Source organism: Gavia stellata, chromosome 2 (assembly GCF_030936135.1).
Source record: "Gavia stellata isolate bGavSte3 chromosome 2, bGavSte3.hap2, whole genome shotgun sequence".
Classification (NCBI taxonomy): Eukaryota; Metazoa; Chordata; class Aves; order Gaviiformes; family Gaviidae; genus Gavia; species Gavia stellata.
In genome coordinates, this window is record NC_082595.1 from 9323265 (window position 1) to 9349418 (window position 26154).

The 26154-nt window shown below is 37.6% G+C and overlaps 1 protein-coding gene across 1 annotated transcript in view; it reads right to left on the reverse strand.

Annotated features, from left to right (window-relative positions):
- The window catches only part of KCNK2 (potassium two pore domain channel subfamily K member 2), a 78707-nt gene that overhangs the window by 12245 nt on the left and 40308 nt on the right, over positions 1 to 26154 (reverse strand). Inside the window, exons 4-6 of the mRNA XM_059835916.1 lie at positions 15660 to 15820; positions 12195 to 12381; positions 3471 to 3610 (exon numbers count right to left, since the gene is read on the reverse strand). Of these exons, the coding sequence (XP_059691899.1) occupies positions 3471 to 3610; positions 12195 to 12381; positions 15660 to 15820 (488 nt within the window). The remainder of the gene's footprint in view (positions 1 to 3470; positions 3611 to 12194; positions 12382 to 15659; positions 15821 to 26154) is intronic.

Sequence of the window (26154 nt, forward strand, 5' to 3'; positions counted from 1 at the left end):
CTGGACTCTGGTACAATTCCCTAGACTTGGCTACTGTCAGCCCTCGGTCTTAGACCGCTGAAACCAACACAACCGATCACTACCGAATTATCTGCTCCCTCCTGTTTCTAAAACATGGTAGGCTACTACTATATTTTTTCATGACAGGTATGATACAAATCCTCCACAAAATCTTGTTTACTTGTAGGTGTTGATATCCATAGTGAATAAGTTTTGTGAAGGAAGATTTTCAGTGTTTAATATTTCCTAGGAAATACATTAAACTGTTCAGTTTTCAGAGTGCATTAATTACAGTTCTATAGACTTTATCATAGCCTCTGTCTCTCAGTAGATTTCAGTATATAACATTGTTTCTAATTTCAAAGGCTACTTTTAGGTGTAATGAGCTATTTCCCCAAGGACTGACAGAATGTTTCCTGAAAAGACAGTTAAAAAACATACTTAGAACTAGGATTTTCCATTGCACTCATTTCTACTATTTGAACTCCCGATAGGTTCCTCTGCTATAACCTGCATCCATAGAAGCTGGAACAGACCCCTGTAAATTTAGGTTTAATTGAAAAAACAGGCAGCACAAGAAATTCAGAGTCTCCTCTGGCTTCTGCTGGCATAGAGGAGACTCGATGAATACATTTCCACTAAAATTCCTCAGCTTCGTCGCTCAAATTTTCCTATGCAGATAGTAAGGATGAGCTAAGAGCAGCAGTTTTTATCATAAAATGCTACCTGTAAAGTGAGTATTTGTACAACACTTCTGTTCAAACACAGCCAGTCTTATAACAAAATGCAATATATTTATAACTTTCTTCCTACAAAATATCATTAGGATAGAATCCAGAAATAACTTTTTGTATTTTCTAACTAGCACACAACTTGTGCTATGCATAGTTCAGTTCTCAGACTGGTCTCTGTCATTTCTAAACTGCTAAAGCATTTTCTTTCTGTTACGAATTCTCAGACATGCCTGAGCAATGGGTTAAGAAGTGTGGGGAGGAGATTTCTGAACATCAGAGATATGATTAATTGAACAAATGGTACCAATTATGTTATGACTGCCTTTAATCTAACCTAACGCACGAGACACTTGTATACAGCAAAATCCTGAATACCTGCATCAGCCAAGAGAATTTGGATGTATCTGAAGAATGAGGTTTTCCTTTCTGTAGACAAAATGAATATGCTTGTTTAGGCTACAAAGGTGAGAAAGAATGGAAAGACTAAATAGGGCATACATTCCTGGTGCCTGAGAAAAGAAGGTTTGGCATAGCACTGTGCTGCATAACCTGGCAAATGGAGTTTTACTTGATAAAATAAGAATGTATTTAATGTGTTAAAGGAATCCATGAGTTGGTTCAATTCACGTTTCTTCAAATATTTTCCAAAGTTAGTCTATATTGAAATAGCTTCAGTATAAAATAAAAATATTATAAAATTAAAACATTCTTAAAGTATTATCATCATTATAATAATACGGGTAATGAGACACTCTAAACAAGACAAACCCTCAGTGTGCTATGTACAATTATACAGACAAGATAGCATCTTATCCAGAGATCTTACTGTCTGGATAAGAGAGAAGAGTATGAGAAAAGTGAGATCAAAGACCACCTTAATTCTAGGAAGTAGTGTGAAGAACTAAACCGCGTTACCAGTGTCTGAGGAAATGCAGCAAAACCAAGCCTGAACAAGGTATTTTTGCATAGTCCCGAGTCATAGTGCCTCAGTCATATCACATTTTTTTCAGGCATCAAGAAACAAGTAACCCAGGGAAACTAAATGCAGTTTAGGAAATGCCCCAGGTTGGGAACAGTTAGACACTGGGTGAGTGCACAGGGGAAACACCACATGTGCTTGCTCAGCTCTCTCTTCTTAGTGCAGAGGGAAAAATGGGCTAGACCGACCTAATTGTGAAGTTCAAGGTAATGCAGAAAAACCATGCCGGTTAATGGCATTTGAAGTGATCTGTTGGCTTCCCTGCAGCCAGTGTAAATCATGCAGGTTGGGTGTTAAAGATGCCCTCAGTGCTTTTCTGGAAAACAAAACGGTGATCCTGCAAACTGTTGAACTCGCAAATGGGAACACTTGTGTGATACCTGCTGCTCCCTGTCTGGGAAGGACACCAGTAAAGCTCCTTGTGTAGGGAAAGTTATAAATATCCTTTCAAATTTACAGCACGGGGCAAAAGATTATACTCTTTAAATGAAACTGATCAAATAAATATTGTCCTCTGCTTCAGAGCTAAGTGTTTATGAAACGCCTGGTAAAAGTGTCCTTACAACAGACCTGCCACAGCGCTGTCTCTAACTTTAAAGAGCTATGAGCATAGCAAGGGCAATGAAAACGGGCTGCCCAGCCCACATGCCTCACAAAGTGGGCTTAATCCTGCCCAAGCGCCCAGCTCACACCCTCCTGCCTGCTGTCACCATCACTGCGGCCCTCTGGTCAGAAAGCAGGGGGACCCTGCGGGTCTGCAGTGAGTGAAGGTATATAGGGGTAAGCTCCCCTTCATAGCAAGGTCTTTGGGAGCTCAAGGATTGCCAGGATTACATCTAGGCATTGATGCCATGCCCTACAGCTAGGAGAACTATTTAAAACAGTAAGGCCACTGTACAGCAACCAACATATTTATTCCATCAAAAAGAAATTAGAGTTTTTATATTTGAGGAACACAAATGAACTGATGCATGCAGAGGCACTGAAGTTAAATTAGAGGGAAATAATATATTACTTAAAACAAAATCAATTTATTTCTCAAACTTCTAGTAAAACCTGAACTGTGCTAGCAGCAAGCAAAGGCAATTTAATTTATCCTCTAGCATTTTCAAAACCAGGACATTTTCTTAAATGACAAAATTTAAAGTAAGATAATGTAGCATCATTGGAATGAAAAATACACATTTACAAGTAAAAAGATATTTGAACTGAAAGCAAGGCACCTGACTACAAATAACTAGGCATGCTGCTGAAGATATTATGGTAAAATACAGTCAGGCATATTTAAATAATTCATTCCAATACCTTGCATGATATAAAACATTTATTCTCTTACCACTGTAAAATGAACAAAGGTATCTTGAATATAACTATTTATGATTTAGTGTTTTTCTTTACATACCTACATCCCATATAGAAACAATCAAAGCAGAATGATTTTTGCTTCAAAAATTAAGGACTACATTCTACTGTCTAGAATAATCCTTTTAGAGAATTTTTTTCCTGTCAGATGCAATTGTGCATATACACTTAATTTAATAATACATTTAATCTAATTTTATATGCACCCATGTAAAAAACACTGTATGTTTGACTAGACTGCTACAAAGTTTGCTGCAGTTTGAGCTCCAGTATATTACTTCATACATAAACAGCTTTGACCTATGCCCTAAGAGCAAAAGCAGCTATCAGCTCACCTGACTTCTAATCAAAGTTTTTAAAGAGCAGTATTTCTTCCCCTTTTAAAGTGTTCTTACCTCTTCCTTTGTCTTTTTTGATATGACTCTTAGCCAGTCTCCAATCATGCTGAGGACAGCTGCAAAGTAAGCAAGCCCAACAAGGATCCAGAACCACACCACTGGCTTATAAAAATCTAGGTACTCAATATCTGATCCCCCTGAAAAACAAAGCAGTTAAAATTAAAACAGACTTAGTAGTTACAGGTACAAAACTGTTTTTAAATTAATTATTTTCCTAAAAAAAAGGACTATATTTCTTACAACTTCTTCTATTTTCTTACCCATGCAAAAATTCATAGCAAAACATTTTGGTGAATTTGAATAAACAATGATCTAAATTCATCCACTCTTGAAAACAAAGTTTGGAGTATGCAAATTTTAGACAATGATTGCTAATCATTCATAATAATTAAAAGATGAACACAGACAAACTGATTCAATTTCTGATATATCATTATTTAAGGCAGAGATCATTGAGGACAGCTTGAATGAAAGGACTTCCCACCTGCTCCAAATAACAATGCTGTACCAAATTTTAAGTATTGCTCTGGAATATGTAATGTGTTCATATCCTGAGAAATCTGATTTTGCAAGGACTTTGAAACACATCTTGATACTTACGTGAATCCTTTAGCCCTAGTAAAGAAGAATAGCACCTGCATTAAGAAGTACCCCTGTTGGGTAGGCAAACATTATCATCTCCATTTTGCAAAGGAGGAAGCCAGGATGCAGGGACTTGAGCTAAACTGATCATACTCAAAAAAAAAAGGTGGATAAAATAGATGTCAGCTGAAGGCAGCTTTTTTGAATCCCACTGCTGTAAGCACCAGTCACTTCCTTCCTTTAAGTGTTAAAGTAAAAAAGGATAAATTTCAGAGATGCCTTCAATGGAACTTTCAGGTACAATACAGCTATAGAGAACAAATGCCTTATTTCAACACAAAAAAAAAAGTTATGTTCATCCAGAGCTCTTGACAACACAAAATAACTCACACTTCACATCTTGCAGTACAATAAAACAGAAGCCCTAAACTTGCAGTTCAGCTGTGTTACGACAAATAAAATCATGCTCCTAGTTTGGGTTGCTACAAGTAGAAGTTTGATGTGCGTATCTGCCCACAATTAAAGAGACTACAGTAAAACCTTTTCAGGCACATTCAAGTAGTCTGTATGGGTACATATTATTTTGCTTTATGTACCTGCATCCTGTACTGAAACAGTCAAAGGAAAATTGGCCCCAAAATATCAAGCACCTTGTTACAGTAACAAGATTAACTCTCATGAAGAGTAATGTTTTTTTCCTAGCTGTTATTATCTAATCATCACAGAGATTACATGCAAGTAGCAAAGAATTTTACTGATGGTTATCTTTGTATGGAAGCCCTCATAGACAGAAATTTTGTTATTCTCATGTCAATAAGCCTTTTCATCAATAAAATCCATTGAGCTGTAGTGGTTTACTCAGCTATCCAAGAGATGACTCCACATTGCAAAAATGGATATACTTCAACACTTGCACAGTCACAAGTAAGGTAGAAAACAGGGCTCTGTCTGGAACAGAAGACAGCCAACCACCAAAAGGTTGGGTTTGTCACAGCCCAAGACAAACAAAATACCAGAAATTAAGCAATTTGTAAACATCATCCAGCTCATGTCAATCCAGTAAAACAGGATTTTAGGGATGATTTGCCCAAAATTTGTTGTCATTCAAAAAAAATGGTTGATTACCACCATACCTTTGCTCTATCAGAAGCTAGTAATGAACCATGCTCAGAGATTCACCTTCTTCTCCAGCTGTTCATACAATGCACAAGGAAGTGTCATCTAAAGCATCGACTCAGCTGGGTTCTAATTTTTTGTGTGTTAAGTTTTTAAACTGAAACCTAACTTCTGCCAGTCTGCAGGGAGCATTTCCTTCACAGTTTATACCTAATTTGTTTACAGCAAGGTTAATTACCAGGGCAGGAGTTAGGACACATTCATGTTCAATCAAGATTTTTCTTTACTCTCTGGCCAGGAGATGGCTCCATCCAGCCATGCCCAAAGGACTTCATCTTTCCTAAAGTTAGAAAGGGACAGTCAGCAACCCTCTAGGAAAAGGCTTAACAGCTAAAATCTTTATTAGCTGTTGAGTTTCTGAATTTCAAGGACTTATCGTGTGAGGTCTCAATTTAATGGAATACCAGGGAGAGAGACATACCTAAGGATTTTTGTCCTGAGATAACTACTGTCTCCTGTGATGCTTAAACATCATGCAGTTCTATAATGTAATTACCTGGGAATGTCAGTAAATAGGATTTCACTGCTAGGAAAACATGATCAAAAGCCAACTGTACTGAATTTAAAGTAAATGGAATTCATTAACTACTGATTTACAATTCACATAAATGGGTATGAATGTATTTGGGTATGAGTATGTATAGGTAAATGTATTTGTACTGAAGTATATGAGATAATTCATCAAATTATTTTACTGGTAACATTGTAAAAAGCATATCAACATGATATATTTGCACAGATTTTTTCATAGTATTATTTTTACTTAATAATGCTATCATCTTTCTTCTGCAAAGCAGATTATTTTATGTAGCTCTTTAGGAAGCAAAATACTGAGAAAGCAGAAGCTGAATTTTGTTGTTTGTTTGGCACAACCAATATTGTGGGCCAAGGGACAAAACTTTTTTCCAACTTTGTTTGACCTCGGCCTGAAACAGGTTACAACCACAATAAAGAAAAAATATCTCCCAACTGGAGTGTGCTTACTTCTTAACTAGAAGTCTCGCTACCATGATCTTTTACCAAGAGCAGCCGCAATTTATTGCTGAGGTGTTTTGTGGTAAAGATTTGATCCAAAGTCCCTTGAAATCTATGAGAAATCAAAGAGTTTTTCCATCCGTCTTCATCACACACTATAGTATTGCAGCTGCCACCATTCTTACATCTGCCAAACAACTTTTAAATTATTTGGGATTTTCAACACTTGGGAAGGCACAGGTGGTTTTATGGCCCAAACACATATTCCTTACTGAGGTAAAATCTTGTGTTTTAGTGAAGGATGGCATTAGAGAAGATTTCGGGGGTGCATTAGGACAGATTCTGGTTCTCAGGCAAGGGATCAGGTTTCAAATATATGTATTTTTTATTTATTTATATAAAACAAGTACATTTTAAGTAAATTTCTTTATTGTTGCCACTCTTTACCCCATTCTTTCTACAGCTAACTGACTCAAAATAGAAACCAGCAATTATTTCTGTAAAGTTGTCTGGTTTTGTTTGCATTTTTGCTTCAAAAGTAGAAGCAGAGAATAGAAAGTGCTATTGGTGTTGAATATCTTAATTCCACACCAGCACAAATTTCTGGGTTATTCAAAAGCTGGCCCTTCAAATGAGGTAATGTCTTTATTATTTTTTTATCAGCAGTACAAATTATTCTGGGTATAGAAATGTGATTAAATCTAAAGACAGTTTTAATTGCAGAACAAGTAGCTGTCCATCATCCCCATTGTGACAAACCTGGCCAACAAACTTAATCCAGAAACGTCATTTGTCCCACTCCAAAGAAATACAGAGGTTCAGCACTACAGCTTGAAAGGAATTACCTCCAAGGACTGCAAAAAGGGACGGAGAAAGGCTACCTTATGCAGAGACATGAAAAGCAGCATGCTTGGGACAAGGTAACATCGCGCTGTCTGCAAGCTAGAATGTAAGTAGGCCATACGAGTCACTTGATGCCACTCAGTGGAAAATGGAGAGCTACTTCAGAATACAAAGCACAGCTATAAAACACTCCTTACATGCTGCCCTATACAGAAATTGAGCAAGACACAGCACGCTGACTTAAGCTTAAAGCAGGCTGCATGGTTCACACCAGACAGCCCCTATTATGGACACGAAGTGTTGAGGTGGCAAAGAGCACTTCCAAATGCCGAAAGAAGACACAAAGTCTGCAGGAGAGCGCACAGCTCTTACGGGATGCTCGACACACGCCTCTTGCTCGGCATGACAGCGATTTCGTTCTGTAGAGGTCTTTCTGCCGGGTAAGTAATATCACACAGTGAGAGCAGATCAATTGAGCTGCTATGACCACCAAGTGAAGCGTTCCAGTTTGGTGACATTAAATGAGTCTAAAATATCTCAGTACTCTACAAACTAGGTCTCAGGCCAAGCACTACAATGCAGACCCAGATATCTCTATTACAGCAGCAATACACCAGATTCAATTACAGACCAAAAGAGTAAAGAAGCAATAAGCTAAAAGTCAGAGCTCAAACAAGGTGGGGGGGGGGGGGGGGGGGGAAGAGTTAGAATACATTTTAAAGTGAGACTTGTAAAATTCTGTGATCTGTTGAATTGGACTGATTGCAGCATAACCTTATATCATCATTATGCCCTGCTGTGAAACAGACTACTGATGTGCTATTTATATTTCTGACCTCTACTTAATTCAGTCAAGTTTTGGACATCTCATCTAATCTAGATTTGAAACCTGTTAGATTAACTCTCTTAGAAATATTTGACTATACCTTCCAATCTGCACGGCAATTAAAGGATTTATCTGCACTTATGAACAATATATTGTCATGTTATACATATACACATACCTCATTGCTAACTTTAGTACCCAACAATATCTTTCATTAAACTAAAAAAATGACACACTTAACATGAAAAGATCTTCTTCTCTTTCACAGAATATTCATAATATTGGCTGGGTTTTCTTCTGTCATATTAAAGTCAATGGTTCCTCTTGAAAACAAGAAAAGGGATGTTTGACTATGTCCTGATTTTCATAAGACAGTCCAGGCTGCAGTACAGTTTCTTACTTTGTGTTTTTGTGAAAAGCTACAGCAATAAACTTTCTTTTATTACAAAAAATTACTTACTTCCTTACAAAAATAAAAAAATTCAACCCCTCCAAAAATTAGAAAAATCAAACCATTTCATAAGACAGAGAAATGTTAAGTTTGTTTTGTAAAATACTGTTCATATATTTCCTCGAACATGGACTACAAGGGCTCTTCATCTTTTTCCTCCTCGCATGCACCTTCAGTGATCAGTTGTATGTTTGCCTTAAGGCTTCTCTTGCTGGTGGAAACTGCAGCTGAGATTTCCCACAGGCTCCAAAGAGCAGCCTAGATTCTGAGTACAAAAGGGCATGTTTTGGCATTCTAGTTTTTAGGAACAGAGTACTTGGTCTCCAGTACAAATGAGAAGAAACTTGTAAAAAAATTCTGGAGAACTCTGCAAGAATTTCTAATGACAGCCTGCACTACAGCCTTTAACACTGTTACATTCCTGAATACCAAGTTCTTCGGTTGGCTCCCATTTGGTACAGCTATTCAAAAACACTCCTTTACCTCCTAAAAGTTCTTCAGGGCTTTGCTTCAGCTCTTACCTGCAGTGGTGCCAGAAAGCAGCAAGTTCCATCTTAGTGAAAAATGACAGCTATTGTAAGAAACGTTCCTCTTAACCCCAATACATGTTATCACTACCACGACATTTGTATGTAGGGCTTGCAAACTTATGATTTTTCCTCTGGGGTGACAGTTCCCAGAAAAAAGTTACCAGAATATTTGGAAGCTTTCAAATATTTAGGAATTTCAGATTTTTGAGGGAACTTTGAGCCAAAACTGACATGTTATCATGAAATACCCTATGGACATCCAATATATTACAAGAATTGCCAATTTTATTTTTATTGCTAAAAAAGTTCACTCCACTATGATTGCAAATTGGAATATCACTGCCCACCACTCTGCTTTAGGTTTGAATATAATTCTGAGTCGAAGAAGGTAAATTTTACTCTAAGTATTATTTAAGAAACATGCATTTCTGGCCAGGAAAAAAAAAAAAACAAAACAGAAAAAAGGAATAAATTAACACCAGTGTGAGGGTTTTTTCCAAATGCAGTGCCATCCAGGCACTAAGTGGACTGAAGTGTCATTCTGCCTGCTGCATGCCTCACCGTGACAAACCAGAACCAAGAACGCTATGCTCTAAAGCCACAATTTCAGATGCAATACCCATATTCTATCAAGGCAACCTCCCCTACAGCCTTATACAGCATTACATGCTTTAACTCTACATGCCTGTTTCACCCCTGTTTATGGCACTCCGCTTTCCTAAACTTCAAGGAGAGAGTTCTAGATGAAGCCTACCACAGAAATATCAATGGCCCTTAGTGTCTGCATGGTAGTTATGACTTACTTAAAAGAGAAACAAGCAAACCAAAAAATCATAAAAGACAACTTTCTAATTTGTTAGCATGCAAAAGATTCTGCCTACTTCCTCAAAATTAATAAGGAAGCCTTGCCCTTAAGACAAATTTTATCAGCTCTATTGGGAGCTTGCAATGTCAGCTTTCTTCAAATAGCTTAGTGTTTATGCACACTGATAACTGTTAGCTTCCACAATGCAAAGCACAGTCAATGAATACCTTACATGTTTTTCAGAATTTTTATTTAACTAGACAATTATGTACTGGAATGACAAGAAAACACATGAAGACTTTTTCGAAAAGGTCTAAGTCATCTGCCATAAATGGTGTATATTAGTCCACACAAAGATGATAATATTGTCAACTTCATCTGACAAAATGCAGTCCAGTGGCAATGTTAACCTCCCAGTTATGATGGTGATAGTCATCTAACCCTATTCTCTTGAGCGTCATCTCTGCAAGTACAAATCCAGTTCCCATGCACTGAAGCTTTAAGTCAATAACATATTACAGTACAAATACAAGTCTTGTGCATGTTACTCTAAAAGAAAATAGAAAACATTCATGACATTTTGACATCATGCATTTACAGTGGAACTTCAAAATAAAAAAATATATATGAAGTGAACCATAAAAGGCCATAAGCTATAGAACAATGTAATTCAAGGACATTCTGCAGAAAGAGAAAGTGCTTCCCAGTAAAATTAAAAAACAGATATGATATAGGAACAAATTCTGATATCAAGTGTTCTACAAATAGAAAAATCTGCAGAAATGTATAATTAGAGTAATGATGAATGTACTCAGTGTTCCAGTTAGAGCCAAGTAGGCCATTTCACAAAATGCTTTACAGTAAATATAACCAGGCCTTTATACACTATTATTTTTATTCCCTGACATACACATACCCCTCAGGAACAAAAGTCTAAAACACCCAGACTCTTGGCTTGGAAAAAGCATAAATTTTTTATTTGGTGCTAGTTAGAATCTGACCAGAATCACAAATTCCTGAAGACAAAACTGGAAATAAGAAAAACAATACGGGAAAGGAAAAGGAAAAGGGAGAAATCAGTGAGACACATGCAAAAGAAATACAGAAACATCACAAAAAACTATGTAAAAGTCCAAATAAATTTCATTTACTATTTCATGGCGAGTTCTGTAATTTATAAGAATCTTTGGCAATGTTTCACATGGCCTTCGTTTTTTAAACAGCTTGCATAACTTAGTATCTTCAATACTATTTAAATTTCCCCCCATTTTACGCAGCTCATTTATGAATATGCCAAACAGTTCAGACACTTCAGAGGTCTCTGTGGGACTTCACCAACCTGAAAAAACTTTTGCCAGTGACAAGACCAGTCACATTCCTGCCATCAAGGCAGACTTCAGGCAAGCCTGCAAGTCACTAGGAGGGGCTACCCAACCCGATACCCTCACCTTGGTGCACTTGGACTCACACAACAGCTGTGGCTACAGATGGGACATGGGAGGAGCCCACAACACATGGATGGTGGGTGTCTGCTAGAAACACTTCCCTCCAGAGGGTTAGCTCACTGACAGCAACCTAGCACTGTGCTTATCAGCCACCTTTCTCAGCTACCTCTGCCTTGCACAGAGTCCAGGGGTGGGAGAGAGGCATCTCATGAGAGAGTTGATGGTGCTACATCAGGAGAAGCATGAGATCAGGCTGAAGAAAGCAAGTCTCAGACTCAGAGCACAAAGCTCTGAATTCCTAATCCTCACCTCACCACATTACTGACTCTGGCCAACACAATTCCTCAACACAGGCAACATATACTTACTCAATCCTATTCTGAGAAGTGGTCTAACATCTCTAACACCCTTTCAAGAAAGTTGACACAGAACTGGCCCAAGCTTTTTTTAGCTCAGTTTGTCAAAGTTATTTGCAACCAATCCAATCCAGGTTAACAGAACCATAAAAGTTGGACATGTTATCTATGGGCGGTGTCAAACCTTCTCCTTACATTACAAGACAGACAAATGCGTACATAGCAAACAAGAGAAAGAAAGCACAGAAGCCAATAGAGACATCTCAATGGCAGAAACAGAGCTCTGGAACAACACTTTGAAAGCAAGAGATGCACACAAAAACTATGTCATAGAACTTCACAGGGTGAGACAGTTTAAGCGACTCCAGCTGAAAGAAATGTATGCAGCAGACTAAAATACTGTATTAATTCTTGCACTTGACTCAATCTGTAAGAATAAAAACTCTTACCTAAAAATTAGATAAAGCATCTTTTAACAGTACAGGAGAAGAAAAATATGGAGTATGCAGAGACATGCACCATGTATTTCACTGTCCCACCTCCTGTCTCTAGCCTGCCGCATGATGCAAGATGAGGGCAGGCCCCCTCGTGTGCACCAACACAACAACGATAAAGGGTAAAATTGGGAGCGAGGCACAAGAGAGATGTGTCAGTCCCAAAATAATACAAAAATGCAGAACATACATCACTGTGCAAAATATTATAAGATAAAGAGTTATGAGAAAATCTTACCTGCAACATAGTCACCAAACCCAATGGTAGTTAAAGTGATAACCACAAAGTAAATTGCATCTAGTGTGCTCCAGCCTTCTATGTGCTTGAATATAACTGCAGGAAGAGCAACAAACAGCACGCAGCCAAACAGTATGAATATTATTGTTGAAATTATGCGAATCTTTGTCTGACTCACATTCCATTTCTGGAAAGGGAAGGGGAAAGAGAAGAAACCCATCGTTAATAAAACTGTGCCACTCTACATAAGCACCTATCACCCACCGTGAGCACTATGCTGCTCAAGAGGACAGTGCATTATAATTCTCAAACAGGAAAATCAAAGCAGGGTTTTATTTTGAAAGGGTTTTCAAAGAAAACATGACTACCCGAGGAAACATTTGCTAGCAGGAAATGCAGAGCAGGGCTGGACTCTTCATTGCAGGCAGGTTTGTGATCCAGGTGAGTGGCATGTGTAGCGTTCATTAACATTAACAGCTGATCATGCTAAAGTTTTGAGTGGGGGCTAGATATTTTAGTGAGTTTCAAGTAGTACTTGCACCTGTGATGTCTCTACTTCTGTGCATCCACAAATAACTGACTAAAAAGATGAATTTTAACCATACAGTTCTCTCTAATAAGTAACTGGCTAAACAGAACCACAGAAAATAGAGCTGGAAGGGAGAAATCACCTCTTCCAAACCTGCCCCAAGACAAAAACAACCCAACTAAGCCACTGCAGATACATTACTGGCCAGGCAATATGTGATCATACTTAACTGTTCTTGTCATCAGAAAGTTTTCCTAATGCTTAACTTGCATCTCATCTCCTTCAGTTTAAGTCTACTATTTATGGTCTTATATAAGGCAAAGAAATTGCTACTTTGCTCTTTCCAGTAAACTTTTACAGGTGTTTTCTTTCACTCACATATTCTTTAGACCAAATAAATTCATTTCTTTCAGTCTTTCCTCACCCGTCCATTCTCGTTGTTAACCCTTGGCTCCAACTAACTAATCCACATTTTGTTAGGTGTTGTACTCAAAACTAGATATAAAAAAATATCACAAAATAGAATGGAAGGATCCTTTCTTATGCTTTATCTATTTACACTCCTATTTATATCTCTAGCTATAATATATGCTTTTTCACAACAGTATGACATTAACCCATGTTATCTTTTGAGCCCCTGGAGTCCTCAGAACATTTCTACAAAATTGCACCTAGAAAACTGTTTCCTGACATGTAATTGCATATTTTATTATTTCTTCAAACAGTACTTTGAATTTGTCCTTCTTGAATTGAATCCTATGTATTCAGACTGCTTCTCAGAATTTTCAAGATAATTTTGAATTCTAATTCTGTCCTCCAACTTTTAGTTCCCCCCATCTTGAGATAATCTGTAGATTTAATGAACAAAGTCCTTTATCTGTTGTGTAAACTGTTAATGAAATTTAACAGTACCAAAGCTAGAACAGACCACTACAAAGTCCCATTTGACATGCCCTGCCAATCTGACAATTTTCTTCTCAGTACAGTTTTCCATCCATCCAAAGCATGTTGGTTCAACTTAAAGTAAGCAGGGGATTGCACAAAACCGAAAACTTTCACAAAAGGAGACCAAAAATTAAATCAGACTGTTCACGGTACATGTTTTCTTGTATTTAATTTTAGTGCCAATGGAAAGTATGTTTTACAGGCAGCATGACCAAGGTCCAGCTTTTGTAACCCAAATCACAGTAGTAGTTTCGCTTATAGCAACATGAAATTCCCTGCTCTGACCCATCAGAATCTCCCAGTTCTTCTTCTGGAGAACCAGTAAACAAAACAAGGGAGTGTTCCAGACTGCAACATATAGATCAGTGTTTTCATTCAGAGATTAAGAAAAGGGAGTAAGATGCTGCTTTTTATGTTGGGGCATTCTTGTGGTAGGGATACATCCATTACGAGAAAAGGAAAACCATTATCCCTATGAGCAACAGGCTAAAAGACACACAAATTGGTCTCAAATCTTTTGTAATTTTAAGCAAAAAATAAAATTCAGTGATAAAAAACCAGAAAGGGTAAAAATAAAATGTTCTTATGGAATGTTCCTGCATTTTTTAGGCAAATCTCAGTAGAAATGGACGTTATTCACCAGTAACTTGTCTGGACTTGAACTGATGCTTCAAAGTCAAAAATACCTGCCTTTTCTTACAAAGCTTTCAAGCTTGTATTTACCTATTGCTTAAGACTACTCAGCACAACCCCAGTTTGCTTTGCTTCAAAAGTAAAGCCATGGCAGACCCTTCCTATATAGAAAAGATTAGGGCTTGTTGCAGAAAAAATAATCCTTCTAACACTTGCAGTGCTAATGCAAACAGCTACAAAGTCAGGCTGCTTACTAAGTATTCACTGGATATGACATATTCTACCTATCAAAAGAAATAGTATTTCATATGCATTTTGAACGTTAGGTAATAGTTAAACCTACAACATTTTATTAAAGGTTAGTAAAACACCTAAATAATTAATTTTATTAAGCTTTATTGTGCCATTTATGCGATGCTTCAAAAATCTCAGTAAATACATTAGTAAAATACAGCCTTAATGAACTTTGTGTGTGAAACAGAGACTAAGTTAAGTAAATTAAGTTCCTCTGCTAGAATTCAAAGCATTTGGTTGCTAAGGACTGGCTATGGCTCAACTTTATCAATATCTGCACAAGCTTCTAGTCTGTTTGACAGGTCTCTTCCTCCACTGAAGCTGTGCCACTTTGCATTAATAATTAAAGATCAGTAGCCAAAGAAAATGAAGGGCATGAACCTCTAGGCTGTGCTAAGCAGTTCAGCGGAAGAGGCTGAAAATACCTCAAAACAGTAGAACATCCTACGTCCTAGTGAGGAGACGAAAGAGAAGTCCAGGGAAGCACCAAAAGGCTCTGTACTATTTAGGCTGTCCTGCTTCTGTGAATGCCCAAAGCTTTAGTCACCTACAGATCCGTAAATCTGGAATTGTAGACATCTACAGACTGTAAGCATTTCCTCTGGTATGATGGCATCTGAGTAAAGATTTTAAGACTTGTGGTTTTAGGCTCAGACACGAAAGGTCTTCTGTGAATCAACTCAAAGCAGCAGCAATAATTTCCACGTTACCCCTACAGCTCCATTCTTCCATCTCTGAGTCAGTGATTTCCTACCACAATCTATATGACAGCCTTTAAAAGTAAACATCACAGCAAGCTTAGGAGTATACGGGCAAAGCAAAAATAAAATGCTTTGAACTTGTTCCTCTTCCCAAACATAATTATTGTAGAAGATGTTGGGCTTCATCCAATTCTCAATTAACAACGTTCAGTAACATGTTCAGGCTTTGCAAAGTTCTTCCTACCTTTTGTTAGACATCTGGTTACAATGATGATCTATACCCTGTTTTTCAGACTTTTCATTTCACTTATCTTCAGAACAATGAGCAGCATGAAGAACAAATGAGGCAGTCAGCATACTCACAACAAAGGTATCTTCTACTTTAGCAATTCCTTTTCCAAAGATTGTTCCTAGTTGATCTCCAACACCAGCCAACAGAAAACCAAACAGAGGAATTCCCAGTAAGGCATAGATGATACAGAATATCTTTCCACCTTGTGTGCGTGGGGAGATGTTTCCAAAGCCTAAATTGCAAACAACTTGAGATGTTTAAGAAGTTACATATATTACATTACACATTTTAAAAGAACAGTTTGCAAACAGATCCTACTAGGTTAACCATATGACACAGCAAACATTGTGAAAAATCAGATGAAAGTGTAGGTCATACAATCCTCTTCGAGCTAAAATTAAACTACTGCACAATTCACAAAATTTTTTGTTATATTCTATATATACTGTGGAGAAGAAAAAATCTCCCAGTAGAGAAACAAACTTTCTTTTTATTATTTAAATAAATGACAGCTTTTCTCATCTACTACATATAGTTAATACCAATTGGTCAAGATATGCCTTAGCCTCTGCTACCTGGAAGTGTCTATTACAGACTTGTAATTGGCAGGCTGCGGTACTTGTAAACAAGGTATAATTTTCCTGCAGATGTACTGTGTTTCGAAGTGAAGCAGCCTAAAAGCAGCCCCTTGGATGAGCAAACCAGGGATTTCTAGAATAAATGGGACTTCTGAGTCTATTAAAGGCTTTGGTTCTTCCAGTGTTGCAAACAAAGCTTAGAGAAACAGTTTACAGTTCACTGCTCTGTCCATCTGAAAGTGGAAATGATTTTGTCATCGCTGACTTGTGTAAAAGAGCACCCTGATATGCCTGCGATAGCTCGATTGCTGCTGGTCCACTTACCCGGAGAAACTGGCATACAAAGAGCACAGACCCCAGCATCTGGGAAGCGCCCTCAGGTGCATCTCCCAGGATTGGTATTTTAATGATTTGCCCAAGGTGACCCAGGCAGAACCCTACAGACAAGTTTCATGAGCATCAGTCCTCAGTTTTAATTCAAAAGTTTTTCTCCTCCAAAGGATCACTTGATGTTTTGAGGGAGCACTGGGGCAGTTGTAGTAACACCCCAGCATTTTTGACATTGTTTCACTTCTCAGCACAATGTGCACTTTGACTAAAAAAGACTTTTTTTTTTTGGGGGGGGGGGGGGGGGGGCACTTTTGTCAGAAAAAGGCTTATTTTCCATGGAGAAATTAGACAAAAGCCTTTTTTAAAAGTTACCTTTTTGTAGGAAAAAAACAACTTGTAAATAAAAAGCAAAATATTTTAGCAAGTAATAATGAAACTTGTTTCTCACTGTCTTAAATATTAAAAGAGATATTTCTCATATACACAAAAATCATTCAATGAAAATCCAATTTTCATGTGAAAAAGCTGATAGACAAATTTTGTTAGCTTTATTGAGAACTTGCAATGTCAGTTTTCTTTTTAAAATAGCTTAGTATTTATGCACAATGACTGTAAGCTTCCACAATGCAAGGCACATTTAATGAATAACTTACCTATTTATCAGAATTTTTATTTGACTATTTTGAGCATGTTGTTTCAACATAAATACAGATTTTCTTTTTGAAACCTATTATCTTAATTTTTGGTTCTGCTCTCAGGTAGGTAAACTAACCAAAGCTGTGTCAAAACTACTTTTTTCCTTTCAGTACACAGGAGACAAAGCTGTCCCTCACTCAACTTCATTAAAAGGAAAAGTAAATCACATTGGGAATATATTTTACTCCTAGATATTTTGTCTCAATATCTGTTACCAGATAGTAGTTGTGCAAACAATAAATGAAATGTTGATAGACTTCACTTAGCTAAAAAAAATTTAAAAGTTCATATTTTCCCCAAATCATGACTAAGAAACCCTGTCAAACTAAACATAAAGAACAAAGTTACAGGAAACATCATCAATTACAGGTCACGGAGTCCTCCGACTTCGTAAATTTTCCCTGCACTAATACAATAAAAAAGTCTAAGGCAAGTGGAATAAAGTCACAGTGCCTTTAGTCCAACCTAGTATCTTTTCCTAACCCAGAGCCAGGGCTAAAATTACTGATTATTATAATTCAGGAAATTTCAGCTCCACTGAGTTCACGCTGTCCCTTCATGCACCAAGCAGAAAATAACCCTGAGTTTTAAAATAAAATGAGCTCATCACCAACCAAAAAGGGACGAACAGATCCAAGCTACTCTGTTTTCCTAAGTGTGCCTGTTTATGCATCAACAGGAGCTTGAATAGTTGCCAGGGTGTAATTCCTGTGGGGTCTTAATGCAATTCAGCATTGGGGGTCTGGATGCACCAGATACATGAAACTTGTACTAAGGGATTTGGAAACTGTTCTCCCTTTTTTGTTTTAAGAACTGTATTCACTTGCTCTACAAAAGTGGTGTCTCATAATGGTGACAAAGTACCAGCCCAGTGAAGCACATGCAAAGCAGGCGGTTTTACTCGGTTAGCTTCATAAAGCAAACTGGCATTTTCCTTGCATCCCACAGCTATTAGAGAAAACTGCAGCTGCAGCGTACTTCTCATCTGCTGCTAATTGGTATAAGGACAAGAAGTTCACGTTCAGCTCTATATATTCTCTTCCCTAAAGCAGAGTCATGTCTTGCTCAAGAAAAGGATGGTACCTCACACTTCTACACTCACAAACCCTTGCTTTTCATCCTGAAAAATTACAAATGCTTTTCTTCCAGAAACAACAAAGAAAGTCTTGTATCATTAATTATACTTTTAAAAAAATCTCACACGTTACTGGATAAAATAGTACTCCAATAAGTAGCAGTTCATCTCTGTCCAGATGCTCACTGCACATAATACAAACCATGGTGCTCTCATGACAGGACGTGTACTTTAGTGAACTGATCTACCAAGGGGTCTCCATCACACATTAATCATATTTCCATGTTTCATAACAGTCTGCTGCTGTACACCACAGCCTACTTCACAAGTTGCACAAATCGTCCTTACATCCTGCTCTTGGTTTCTCCAGTGAAAACCTAATCTATCATTTACGCAATGGGAGAGAAAATGTATTTGTATTTCACATGGTTGACGTAGTTCCTGAGGGTTTTGTCTCAGAAAAGTAGTATCCCTTTCTTTAAAGAAAAAAAATAAACCAGAAGAATCCTGCTGCTAGGTAAAACCAAAGGAAAACTTCATTTTGGCACTGAGCTTGGAGAGGAGCACACAGGAATGCCACCATGTGTCCCTGCGTACCACACAGCTGTTCTCCACAGACAGGGCAGGAACACCTGGCACCACTGCAGCAGCTCCCTGGCACGGGGTTGTCACTTCAGAGTTTCCACTTCTGCTCCAGAGGCTGGCATAAAGTCTGTCTACAACCATCTTGCTCACTGAGAAACCTCGGGGAATCAGCCATATGAGACCACGCTCCCTGCTGTCTCTGCCCTCCCTCTGAGCCGCCTGCCTCGAGGAGATGGGGGCAACACACACTGTAATCATACAGGCAGCCTCGGTACCTCGGTTACCCTTCGCATCTTCAGTCCCACGCAGTTTTTCCTCTTCCTCTGGTTATACTAAATGGATAGTTCCTAGAACCAGTTGGTTTCCCATTACAACCAATACTTGGGTTTGAACATGGAAAATAGCTAAGCATCTGATTTAAACTTGCTATATTTATTGGAAAGTTTTCCTCAAAGAGCTTTTAACCAACACAGTCTGCAATGAACAGTACAGACTACAGAATTTAAACTTGCAGAATGGGATCAGTTCCACCCAAGATAATGTCAGTACCATTTTCAGACTGTCCTTCCCCAATGCACCACCTCACTTCACTTTCATAACCAGGAGCATGATTTGCCTCCTCGTTTCACCAAATCCCTTTCATGTCCTGCTAAATGCTTAGCTTGCCTTTAATGCCCAAAGGACTTTGTGCATTTAGAACACGTTGTCTCTGACAAGCAGATGTGGACAAGAAATGCATTTTAGAAGGAGCTTCCAGTAACCCCTGAGTGAATTAAGAATAAAAGGCCATTGTAAATAGATTGTAACTAATTGCTCCATTCAACAAAATAACATAATCCATGGTTTCAGCTCCAAAGCCCTTACAGCCTCCAAGATTCAAGGGGAACCTCAGTCCCTTTGGTCAGCTATAGGGACAGAAGCAAGGGTACGCAAAATGAAAAGAAAAAACCCAAGAGACTTTACAGGAATTATTTTTTATGTTCATGCCCCCTTTTTTGGACACATTTGTTTGAGGATGAAAGTGTCTAACTTTTCCATCTGAAATAGATTCGCTATTAAGTTGAAATTAGTAACTTTGATAACTACAAATATATTACTGCTTTTGAGCAAAACAATGTTTGAAGTTTCAATTTCTAGTTGGGTTTTATCCCCATGACAAACAATAGATTATAGTTTGAGATGCTGGAAAATCTCATACAATTGACAAAGACACTTTTGTTCAGATGAGACATGAGACTGTCTTGGCATTCAAACCTTCATAAAAAGGAAGATTGGCAACTCTTAAAAAAATAGTCTCATTTCTGTTTTAAGTAGAGAAAAAGATCTGTTTGCTTTCTAGTTAACCGGTATCTCAGCCTTTCAGAAAGCTCTTTTAGATCCACATTTTCAAAGTGGGGTTAGAAGAATAGAGACTCCAAATGAATGTATTTTCACAGAAAATTCCTAGATAAAGCAGGGCACCTACTGAAACTAGCTGGCTGCAATTAAGTATTTCTCATGTGAGATTATAGGTGCTTTTGAGAGTTTTAGGACTAGATTTTACTTGCAAAATTGACTGGAAAAGAGTGTCACCACTTATGATTCATTTATATCAAATAGCTCAAGTGGGATTGAAAGGTCTGGGGAAGGCTTGAAACATTTTCTTTCCAAACAAGAAAATGTAAATTCAAATATCAGTAAATGTTTTCTCACTGTTCTTGACATACCTCAGATTACACAAGACATCATCCATCAGGCAGCAAACAAAGTGAAAATTATACCAAAATAATGTCATATATTTTGAGATATGAGAAACTGCTCTCAGCTGTTGGTTTGGGTATGTGGGCAATTGATGAAACCGTTCAATACTGAAATATAAACGACTTGGTGCGCACACACCCTTAATTACAAGAAAATGGATTACAGAAAACTTGATACTGAGAAGCCTGCATAGACTCAGAGGAAAGGCTGAGCTCCTGGCTGCAGAATCCCACGAGGCCAGAGCCAGGTGAACCAGCTGCCGTGCACTCGGCTTCAGCCACCGGACGCTGCATGCTACTGGCAGTGGTATTGCCATAGGTTCTCAGCCACTCTGACTATGCAGCTCAGTTAACAGTGATTACCCTTTTCAAAGGGCATATGTGTGTTTTGATACTGAATGTCAAATTGATTTTAAGAGATCAAAAGATGCTTTTTCCAGGCCCTGAGGAGCTATCTGACGAAATCTTTATGAAAGGTACCTCACTGAATTTCTAGTAGCTAAGATAGTTTTTCCCCTTTGGAACGCCATTTGGGCTCAGGAGATTAGTATTTAAATACGTGCGTGCCAAGGCAAAGATATGCACTTATTTTCATAAATAAATAAGATATCCCTTTTAGTATAAATAAGGGTCTGGACATAATCATTAAACAAAAATGCAGTGTATGTACCCATACTGGCTATATGGAAATCTCTGCATACACTGCAGAAATACTAAAACTTGTATGTTCGTGTTCACTGTGTGGAAACATCTGCATTTTTACACTGATCCCCTTTCCTTTCCTCTTCTTAACTCTATCCTACACTCCAAAGTTTGACGTACTTGTGTATAGCCATGTCATATACACATATATTTACAAATACATACTTCATGGGGTTTTATGACTTTGGTTAGTAATAGTATAAGGGCATTTTAAGTCTTCCATGTGAATGCACCACCACACTCTCCTCCCAGCATTGTGAAGTAGCTAGAAAATTCCTATTCCCCTTTTTACAAACAGCTGACTGAAGCACAGAGAGAAGGAAAGTCCAAAATTCTCTGTATCATTTAGGTCTGTGACTCACACCAAATCTGTGGCTGCAATCATATTACATTGACCCTTAAATAGGGAAAGTTTGGCATCTGAAGTCCTCAAAGAACCTCAGTCAAGCTTGTTGGAGACCACACAGAAATCTGTTGTGAATACTTACAAAATCAATGGACTCCCCTTCTGTCAGGGCCAACACACATGCACACGTGCATGCACTTATATTCCTGAACACAGTGCAAGAGAATTTAAAGGCTGAATAAGGACAAAGACTATTTGCAAATTCAAATACTTGGATGAATTGAATATGAATATCCTTGCAGTGAAAGCACAAAATTTCTGTGTTACATATATATATGAATTCTTTCGCACATGCACATCCTATAACCATATCTTACAGCCATTGCTTATAAGCTATTGCCTGTGGATCCCATTATAGGAGGAGGAGCATTAGCTGCATGCCAAGTTAATTCTTCAATTTAAAAGTTAAATACTTTTCTGTACATGCAATTGATGAAATTGCCACATGGATCTTGCTGAAGGAAGTGCCCTGTGCAATAACAAAGAGGTGAAGGTACCTCCGTTTTAAACTGCGCTCTGCTATGAAACTGAAAATCTCTGCTTTACAGAAGTTAGGCGTAATTTCTTTACTAGTCACTATAGTTTCTAGAAGCCAATTCTCTTACTAGTTTTGGTCAGTGATTTGGGAATGATGTTGTCACAAAGCAGTGCTATTTACTTAGTATCGTTGCTCAGCACAGCACTCCCTTTGGTATTATCTGGATTCCAACCTACAAAATTCTGATTTTTAGAACTAATCCATAATTCTGTGTCACAAAAATGTCAATATATTATTTTGAAGGTTATAATGTTTGGGCTTAAGCCTGAAAAAAGACATTTTAATAAAAAACCCTCTCAATTACTGTAAAGTATAACATCTTTTTTCAACTGTGAATAACAGGAAAACCTAGACTGACATTAATAAAATGTGTAATACTCAAGAATTGACAAGACAGAGGCTGATCTCCTTTCAGTGGTTTCTTTTCATCTGTGTTCTGTGGGAACAGTAATCAAATCAATAAAACTTCTTTTAAAAGAACAGGCTATAAATATTCATAGAAAATACGTTTCCTTCAAGTCAAAGTGCTGTGCTGGAGAGGTGAAGGAGCATTGTAAGGAAAGTCTCTGTATGGATAGAGAAACTGTTGCAGTACTCAATAACTCACATTCAGTTGCTAAGGCAATTTCTCAGGGAACTGGATAATAATTGTTAAAAGGCTTTTGAAAGCTTAAACATCAATTCAGGTAGCTCTGCCTCCCAGTACAGGTTCTTCCTTTCATTCAGCAGTCACTTTGCCCAGTGAAGAGTATCTACTGCTCATCAGCGGTAGGACTTCTGTCCCTTTTTTCAATTATTTCTATTTTTGTTGTTATTGCTTGCAATTATTTTACCTCTAATTCTTGTTCTAGCAAAAATTGAATCAGCTCCAAAACCCAAAAACTCCCACTTGCTTTTTTCCTTTAAGTGAGATTGCTCCATGGGAGCAAGATGCCTGGCTAGCACAGCTAGCAAAAACATAATGTACTTTAAAGAAAAAAGTTAATAGTTCACAATATCATGAAACTTTTACTACCCACATATTCTTATCAAGTGTCAACATGTATCAAATGTGACAAAGTGACACCTGTTCTGCACCAAAGTCATGAACAATATCAATGTGTGGATAAAATACATTGATACAGGTGATCCACAGAAAAACAAGAATCGTGAATTTTAGATGTACTGACAAAAACAATCTATGAACAATTTTTCTGATACTGCAACTTTAATGGAGATCTGAAATAATTTTGCTAGAATTTGGGGGCTTTCTTTTAATACCTTTCTTTTTTGTTCCCTATAAGTAATTGAAGAACCAGATTCGGGTTTTTGTTTACAAATGAAGCGATTCTTGGTGCTGGGCAAAGCAAGCTCTTGCTGGCCTCTCCACCCCAAGTACAAAGCAACCCGCATGCTTTCCAGCAGAGTTAAACCATACCCTGCCTGTGCAGCTTTCTGTCTTCCTTACAAATAATAAAATGTAGCAAAAGTGTTAGCAAATTAAGGACTATGGCAGACTTACAGCAACAAATGAGACATGAACAGCTAAAATATGTCAAGTGTCTGGCACTTGCCCTTTCTCTCTAGGAGCACTGCTATTCCCAGAGGTGAGGACATCCAGTTTCTCTTGTGAAACATGTTCTGTGCCAGCACAGGTACTCTGTAAATGCACCCTGGTTTCAGTGAAGTCACAGATTTAAAACAAGAACTAAAAATCCCATAATCCTACAATCAGCAGACTCAGACCTCAGATCCTGTTAAGCTGATGCAACTGGCCAAAATGAATGCCGGTACCTCGACCTTTTAGGTAAGCTACAATTTTTGTTGTGACTTTAAACTTTTCTTCTTGCACCTTATTTCACCTTAAGAGACCTTTCACCAGGTCAGTGTTCAAAAATGCAAAAATTTTGCCTCGTCACGTTTTTTTTCTGTATGTCCTGTATCTATTCTTGCTTATAAGCTACACATACAAAGCGATATACCCAGATCATTTACCCTGAATCAGAGATAAGCAGAGAAATTCTGGGGAAGAGAGAGCGGTCCAGGGGAGATGGGAGGCAAGGAGACTGCCAGGAAAGAGAACCTCCTTCTTTGCACATATTTATCTAACTACACAATTGCTTGACCTTAGTAAGGCAGGTAGGAAGGAGGGCTCTACAAGAGAATATATGTATATATACACACATGCTATTTTGCACATAATGTCAAATAGCTGAGTATCTTATTACTGAAAAAATGCCTCTTGACACAGATAGTCCTAACATATACCAGCATATTAAGAAACAATTTCCTCAAAAGACTTAAGGTTAAAAAAAGAAATAACACTACTAAGTTTCTAACAGAAAAAGCTCTACAAGTTTTTATTCATCTTCTTTAAAAAGAAAATGAGAGAAATTTTTTCAGTAAGGCTCACCCATCAAGTATCTGAAAGTGTGAGGTCATTCTCCTATTTCTCATTTTTCTTTTTTTTCCTGGAGCAATCTTTACAATCAGGACTAACACAGAAACTTAGAAAAACTAAGAAACTTAGAAAAACTAAGAAAAAACACCATGCATAAATAACTTCTACTGACTTCACATTTTGGCTTCTAGCTACTTGTGTTATATTCCTGTTTCAGCGAAGCAAGTAACAAGCTTAACTTAAAAAATGTTTAAGTTTATCTCTATTCAGGTAACATTTAAATACCTGAAAGCATACTCATTTTGTCAGCATATAGACCTGCAAAGATGAACTAACATACACATACTTCGTCAAATGAAATTCTTAACAGATTTTCAATTGATTTTCAACACTGTCATGATGCGGCAGAAATCAATCCTGGAAATCATGCTGTCACCAGCTCTTTAATTTCCCAGAATTTCACACTATACATCAAAAATCTTTTGTTCTAATGTCATTATCCAAGCAATTGAAGAAAGTGCAATTACAAGACTGCAAAAATATTTAAAATCCTTCAAAGGAGCAAGAATTAATTTCTGTTTCCACAGTTTTCAATTTTTGGTGACTTAAAATTATGCAGATGTGTGGGTTTTTCCTCTGCAGTGAGAGTGCTTCAGCAGAAGGCAGTGGAAGATGAGCACTCTGTGGCTCACCAGCATTCTACCAACCCTCAGTACAACTCCATAGCTTCACCCAAACCGCTTGGTGAGCTATCACACTGGAGATTCTCACTTGATTCTTTGGCAGAGAGAGCAGTCTAAAGATGGGTATCTATAGAAAAGAATAAAGATAAGTTTCTCATAAGAGTTTGTGACTCTAACCAAAAGTTCCTAACAGAGCAGTAATTGGATATAAAATTGTCTGTGTATGCTGTAAAGCCATTAAAAAGATTATTGTTAGGCAGTGCAAAATAAATTCCAAAGTGTGCTTAAAGCACACTGAAATATTTTGGGTTTACATGCCCAGCTTGCTTTTGAAAGAAGCCAATGTGATTCACAGTGGACAGAAATTTCAGCAAGTAACAAAATCATGAGCAATCATTTCCTTCATACCTTACTTTTAAATACATAGGCTATGATTTTTCTTTTACAAAGTAAGAGGAATCCTTCAGAAATCTCTAATCACCTCAGCTGCATATAGGAGAATAATTCAAAATGAGACAGAGTACTTCATGAGAGAGAATAAGGCTTTCAGCTAAAGGTCTTAAATTTATATAGTCTTGCATTTCAGTTCACAGGGAGAAAAGAAACACTAAAATAAATACATATAAAAAGTAACCACATATAAAGATAATTCTCAAACATTATTTCACTACTGCTCCTAGCCTCCAAAGCCCTGAGCTTGAATATGAATAGCTAAGTTAGTGTAGACTAAGCCGTCTGACTCAAACACAGCTCTGAGTCTTGCTTGGACTATTGGATATGTATCGTCTCCTGAAATCAGCTGTGAAATACAGTCTCAATCAGACCAAGCACACCAACTAAGAGTAAAAGAATTA